This window comes from Gossypium raimondii, chromosome 10, assembly GCF_025698545.1.
Source record: "Gossypium raimondii isolate GPD5lz chromosome 10, ASM2569854v1, whole genome shotgun sequence".
NCBI lineage: Eukaryota > Viridiplantae > Streptophyta > Magnoliopsida > Malvales > Malvaceae > Gossypium > Gossypium raimondii.
The window spans coordinates 35,886,799-35,893,699 of NC_068574.1; the positions used below are offsets into that span (position 1 = coordinate 35,886,799).

A 6,901-nucleotide genomic window follows, 5' to 3' on the forward strand; every position below is an offset into this window, starting at 1 on the left:
CTTAAATAAAATATTAAGGCAATTTTAATCCTATGTAAAGTTGATAACAATTAATATATATTATAGAAAACATAATTATATATTAGTTATCATCATCTTATTTATTAAAAATTAAATTAAATTATTTATTTTAGCTTCTTTTAAAGATATTTACAAAAGAGACACTAATTTCAATATTTACAAAAGGACAACAAAGTTTTGCAAATAGTTCAATTAATTACCTAAACTTAAAGAAAATTTGAAAATTGAGTTGAAATTAAAACTTGGATCAAAATTGACCATTTGATTTGCAAAATTGAAAATTTATTTTGCCATTTAGGAAATAATTTCTCGAATGATTATGTTAAAATCAATTCGCAGGAGAGATTAGAGGGGTCACAAACGGTTCCACTTAAGTTCCAATATCCTAGACAGAATTTATTTTAACATACTAATCTAGAAAATATACCGCAAGTCATTTATTTAAAACAAAACAAGAAAAATTAAGTATTCGAAAAAATGAACGAGACTTTATCTCACTCAATTTTATCCCCTAATAATGTTTTAAGCGCTAAGCATTAACTTGAAAATTACCTCCCTTACCTTGAAGTTTGACAACTCTATATGGAAAAACTTGGTGAATTGTAAATTGACCAGACCAATGTGAATTCAACTTACCTGGAAAAAACCTTAATCTGGAATTGAACAACAAAACTTGTTGACCGGATTCAGATTCTCAAACTCGGATGTGCTTATTATGCCCTCTTTTTAATCTCTCATTGAATAACTTCGCATTTTCATATGAGAAAGTTTGAAATTCTTCTAACTCATTAAGTTAGAGCATTTGTTTCTCTTTGGCAAGCTTGGGATCCAAATTGAGCTGTTGGAGAGCCCAGTAAGCTTTATGTTCTAACTCCAAGGGTAAATGACAGGCTTTCCCAAAAACCAACTGATAAGGAGACATCCCTAAAGGTGTTTTGTATGTTTTCCTATAGGCCCATAAAGCATCATCCAGTCTTTTGGACCAATCTCTTTGGTTTGGACAAGCTACCTTCTTGAGTATACCTTTTATCTCTTTATTTGCCAGTTCAGCTAGCCCATTCATTTGCGGATGGTAAGCTGTGGCAACCTTGTGCTTCACTCCATGTTTGTCGAGTAACCATTTCAACCATTTGTTCACTAAATGGGACCCCTCATCACTGATGACAGCCCTAGGAGCACCATACCTTGTGAACACATGCTTTTGTAAAAACTTCATCACAACCTTGGCATCGTTCATCGGATATGCCTCGGCCTCAACCCATTTAGATATGTAGTCTACTACTACCAATATATACTTGTGACCAAAATATGAAGGGAAAAGATTGAGAAAGTCAATACCCTAAACATTGAATAATTTTAGCTGAATAATGTTTGTTCGGGGCATCTCATTTTTGTTGGTGATGTTTCCAACCCTCTGGCATTGATCACAACTCTTTTATGTAGGCATGCGTATCTTTGAATAGCGTTGGCCAAAAGAATTCGACTTGCAATACTTTGGCTACAGTACGTGTACCTCTGAAGTGTCCCCCACTTAGAGCTATGTGACAATGATATAAGATCTTATGTACCTCATTTTCTGCCTCGCATTTCTTGATCTTTTGATCTGTGCACTTTTTGAACAAATATGGCTCTTCCCAGAAATAGTACTTCACATCGTGAAGAAACTTTTCTTTTGTTGATACGTCTTATCAATAGGCATCAAACCACAAGCTAAATAGTTAGCAAAATTAGCAAACCAATGGGTATTATGGACATGATTTACCTTAAGTATGTGTTCGTCTAGAAATGTCTCCTAAATGGTTATAAGTGGAGAATTTCTTTCTTGTGGCTCTTATCTTGATAAGTGATCTGTTACTTGATTTTCTACCCCTTTTCGATCTTGAATTTCTTGATCGAACTCTTAGAGTAGAAGTACCCATCGGTTCAATCTCGACTTGACATCTTTCTTGGCAAGTAAATACTCAATTGCCGAATGATCTGTATAGATAGTCGCTTTGGTACCAACAAGATAAGATTGAAAGTTGTCAAAAGCATAAACAATAGCAAGTAACTCTTTCTCTATTACTGTATAATTCAATTGAGTAGAGTTTGACTTGCATAGTAGATGGGATGAAAAACTTTGTTCCTTCGTTGGCCCATCACAACTCCTATTGCGAAGTCACTTGCATCACACATCAACTTAAATGGAAAATCCCAATCCGGTGTGACGATAATCGATGTTAAAACTAACCGATTCTTCAGATCATTAAACTCTTTCAAACATTCTTCATCAAAATTGATTATCGTGTCCTTCTTCAATAAATTGCATAAGGTTTAGCGATTTTTGAGAAGTCATTGATAAATCTTTGATAGGACTCAGTATGTCCTAAAAAGCTCCTAACACCCTTTACAGATGTTGGAGGTGGGAGTTTCTCGATAACATCTATCTCTGTTTTATCTACCTTGATTCCATGTCTTGTTATTCAATGCCCCAAAACAATACCTTCTCTTACCATGGAATGACACTTTTCCTAGTTGAGTATGAGGTTTGTTTCCTCGCATCGCCTTAGTACCTTGGCTAGAATGGCTAAGCAATCATCATAAGTGTCTCCAACTACTGAAAAATCATCCATAAAAACATTCAAATACTTCTTAACCATGTTAGTACAAATAGCCATCATACATCTTTGAAATGTAGCAGGTGCATTACATAAACCAAATGGCATGCCTCTAAATGAAAATGTACCATTCGGGCATGTGAATGTTATTTTGTGTTGATCCTCTAATGCTATTGTGATCTGATTTTATCCTGAGCATCCATCAAGAAAATAGTAATAGTCTCGCCCCACGAGTCTATCCAGCATTTGGTCCAAGAAAGTAAAGGAAAATGATCTTTCCTAGTTGTCTTGTTCAACTTTCGACAATCTATAAAAATTCTCCATCTTGTAGCCATTCTGGTTGGTATTAACTCATTATTCTTGCTCTCAATGATCGTAACTCCTTCTTTCTTTTGCCACACATTGGATTGAACTTACTCATGAACTATCCGAGATGGGGTAAATTATACCCGCATCTAACCATTTATGATCTCTTTCTTTACCATGTCTTTCATAATGGGGTTCAATCTTCCTTGTCCATCATTCGTTCCTTTCTCACCAGCTCTCAGGATGATTTTATACATGCAAATGGATGGGCTAATACCACAAATATCGGCTATGGTCCATCTGATAGCCTTCTTGAATTATTTCAAAACTAAAATGAGTTTCTTTTCCTATTCTTTAGTTAGCTCAACTTAAACAATCACAGGTAAAGTCGAAGTGTTACCTAAATAAACAAATTTTAAGTGCGAGGGAAGTACCTTAAGTTCTAATTTAGGTGGCTTTTCGATTGACGTTTTTGGTTGAACATAATCTCTGTTTTCTAATTCCAAAGATTTAAAACGGGATTGTGAATTAAATCCCCTTTGATTAGCTTGTAGAAAAGCTAAGTATTCCTCACCCTTTTCATCACTTAGAGGATCTGACATCAAAACTTGTTCTAATGGGTCCTCAATAAGTTGAGTTCCCATTTTACAGCTAAATCCTCTAACTTAGATACTGTAGAACAATCATCAACTGTGTTAGGGAATCGCATAGACTTAAAAACATTAAAAGTTACCTGATCGTCCTGAACATGTATAGTAAGCTCGGCCTTCTGCACATCAATACGGGTCCTTCCAGTTGCTAGGAAAGGCCATCCTAGGATGATTGACACATCTCTATCTGCTTCAAAGTCTAAAATAACAAAGTCAGCAGGAAAAATAAAATTGTCTACACGTAACCATACATCCTTGATTTTTCCTTCTAAATGTGCTAAGGATCAATCTACTAATTGGAGTGTAACCATAGTAGGTCTATCTTCACCTATCCCCAACTTCCTAAATATAGACATCGACATCAAGTTCATGCTTGCACCCAAATCACATAATGCCTTACCATAATTAGTTGCCCAAATGTTGTAAGGTATGGTAAAACATCCAGGGTCCTTCATCTTTGGGGGTACTTTATTTTGAAGATATGCACTGCATTCCTTTGTCAGAGCTACTGTGTCAAATGCTCCAAGTCTCCGTTTCTTAGACCGGATATCCTTCATGAATGTGACATTGTTTGGCATCTGCTCAAGTGCCTCTACCGTCTTAATGTTGATATGAAGTTGCTTAAGTACAACTAAAAATTTCTTGAATTAGACTTCTTATTTCTACTTTTAAAGTCTTTGAGGTTAAAAGGTTGTGGAGCAATCTTAACTTGAACTGGTTGATTCGTCTTTTATGAAAATTCTTCATCTAACGAAGTTGTTAGTTTACCAAAATTGATTGACTTAGAAGTTACCTTATCAGGTTTTACAGATTTTGGTTCTAGTGAAGTTGCGATTTCAACATTTGGTTGAACTTACACTTTATCTCAAGCATCAGCTTGCTCTTCTTCAACTTCAACAATGTTGGGCTCTCTCGTCTTTCCGCTCCTTAGTGTCCATGCCTGACAATGCTCTTTCCTCAGATTTTTCAGATTCTCCGTATCTCTAGGAAAAGCATCTTATGGTCGATTCCTAAGTTGAGTTGCAAGCTGGCCGATTTGGTTTTCCAGGTTTTCAATGTGGCTGCTTTCTTTGGATTAAGGCATCATTTTTTGCTATGTATGCCTTCAACAGGTTTTCTAAGCCATTTGAAGATTCAACTTGAGGTTGTTTCTGAACTTGTTGGGTAAATACAAGTGGCTGGGTTGGTCTAGGTTGTGCATAAGTGTTATTGGGTTTAGCCCCATAGTTACTCCAAAAGAAATTCGGGTCGTTTTGCCAATATGTCTTTTAAAAATTAGATTACAGTCCTTGCCTTCCTCGATTTTGGTTCTAGTTACCCATGTAATATAAATGGATTCTGGGTTTGATGGGCATTCTTTGACAATAAACACAGGCAATATTTTCGAATTGATTTCGTGGCTGAGTTGCAAAATTATTAAACCCATTAGTTGTACAGTTTTTAAGCATTGAGGATATCGAGGATACCTGAGAGTATCCATTTCATGTATTCCAATGACCCATCTTCCTAATGCTACTTGATTGATTGGCTATTGGTAGTTTTTGCCAGTAATCCTCTCAATAATTTTTTAAGCCTTGTTATAAGACATTGAAATGAAGGCACCATTAGCAAAAGCATCCACTACCATCCTCATGTGAGCATTGAGATAGTTATAGAATGTCTCTAATTGGATGTAATAAGGGATTCCACGATGAGGGCATCTTCGTAATAATTCTTTAAACCTTTCCCACGCTTCATACAAGGACTCATCATCCAACTGTTGGAAGGTAGTAATCTCGTTCCTCAACTTAGCATTCTTGCTAGGTGGGAAGCACTTCATAAGGAATCTTTCTACTAACTCTTGTCATGTGGTAATGGAATTTGGTGGCACTGAGTTCAACCAGGCTCGCTCTCTGTCCTTTAGTGAATATGGGATCAACTTTAATTATAGTGAATCTTCAGTTACTCCAGCTAATTGGAAAGAATCGCTCACCTCCATAAACAATCTTAAGTGAATGTGAGGATCTTCAGTAGGCATTCCACTGAATTGGCCCACTGTCTGAAGCATTTGGAACATCATTGGCTTTAGCTCGAATTGTTGTGCCTCGATTTTGGGTCTCCTAATACCCTGATTAAGCTCATGAAACACTGGCACAACATACTATCTTAGAGCTCTATCCTTACAATCATCAATAAGGATAGGATTTTGAGCAGGGTTTGCTCCATTTCCTTGTTTTAGATTTTGAAGGTTCATCTCTTCGGTCATTCTTTGAGCTGCTGTGTTCTTCCTTGTTAAAAAGTTTTTTCAAATTTAGGATCTACAGGGAGTAAATTTATAATTCGATCAAAACTCATAAAAACCTAAAACAAACACAGAAAAATTAGCCAAGTTAAAATTGAAAAAAAAAACTTAAAATAGTCCCTAACAACGTTACCAAAAACATCGAATGACAGAAATGTCGAAGTACACCATCAGAACAACTAATAAAGTGACAAGTAAATGTCGAGTTATCGTACCTGCAAGGACTGTGAGAGAAAAAATTTATGAAATGTAAATCAAACACTATGGTGATGGGAAAAATATTTTGGTTTGAATAAGTGATTTAAAAACTAAAAATTAACTAAGTAATAGAAATAAAAGGTAAAAATTCCAAAGCTCGATTTAAAAAACAAGAGTTTTAATCAATATGACATAATTGTGCTAGATTGATTACATGCCTTAACTTAGAATTACTAAACCCATGTTCATGTTGTTACGAATATTTTCACGGCAACTTGGTAATTTGTTCACTACTGCAAATACATACTTACTAAATTAACCTATCTCTTGAACATTTTTTAATGCTAATTCAAACAATTAATCAATCTTCATAAGCACATATAAGATTAAGTGAGGTATCAATATATTTCTATATTTAAACAGTTCAATCACAATAATCTTACAAGTTATGCAAGACTTATGTAGTATTTAATATTGTCATTAATTTAACCTTCAGCTACCTTAGAAAATTAAATATTAACCAATTAAATACTACGTCAATTAATTACAATTTTAATACGTTTAATAATTAATTTATTCATTACTTTACATTTTATAACGTAAGTATAACATAAGCATGGTTTTATTTAATTGAACAACTCACCAAGGCCTATAAACAAGAAAATTAAAAAGAAGGGAAAGATTAAGCAAATTCAGCCAGACTAATGCGCACCTCTTCTTCTCTGCTCGTTATGTTGAACTAAGGCCTCTACGAACAATTCAATGATGCTATTGCAAGGTTGAAGAAGGCTATTTTTCAAGAGGGAAATCAACAAGGGAAATAGGAAAATAAGGAAGGGAATGGAAGA

The 6,901-nt window shown here is 34.9% G+C and overlaps 1 protein-coding gene and 1 non-coding gene across 2 annotated transcripts; one reads left to right on the plus strand and one right to left on the minus strand.

Moving 5' to 3' along the window:
- Positions 1-3,537: 3,537 nt before the first annotated feature.
- Positions 3,538-4,152, minus strand: LOC105775460 (uncharacterized). Its single transcript, XM_012597970.1, has 2 exons — positions 3,903-4,152; positions 3,538-3,773 (listed from the first exon to the last, which is right to left on the minus strand). Exons 1-2 carry the CDS (start codon positions 4,150-4,152, stop codon positions 3,538-3,540), a joined length of 486 nt encoding a protein of 161 aa, XP_012453424.1.
- Positions 4,153-5,256: 1,104 nt separating this feature from the next.
- LOC128034430 (small nucleolar RNA R71) lies at positions 5,257-5,363 on the plus strand. Its single transcript, XR_008190554.1, has one exon. It is a non-coding gene; the product is annotated as a small nucleolar RNA R71 (small nucleolar RNA).
- The last annotated feature ends 1,538 nt before the right edge of the window (positions 5,364-6,901 follow it).

What these genes read in the sequence shown, in the direction of transcription:
- LOC105775460 (XM_012597970.1), bottom strand. Translation starts at nt 4,152, where the DNA reads ATGCCAAACAATGTCACATTCATGAAGGATATCCGGTCTAAGAAACGG. An exon ending in ATTTAGGAAGTTGGGGATAG is followed by an intron (nt 3,774 to 3,902) that starts GTGAAGATAGAC and finishes TTGTTATTTTAG; the next exon opens with ACTTTGAAGCAGATAGAGAT.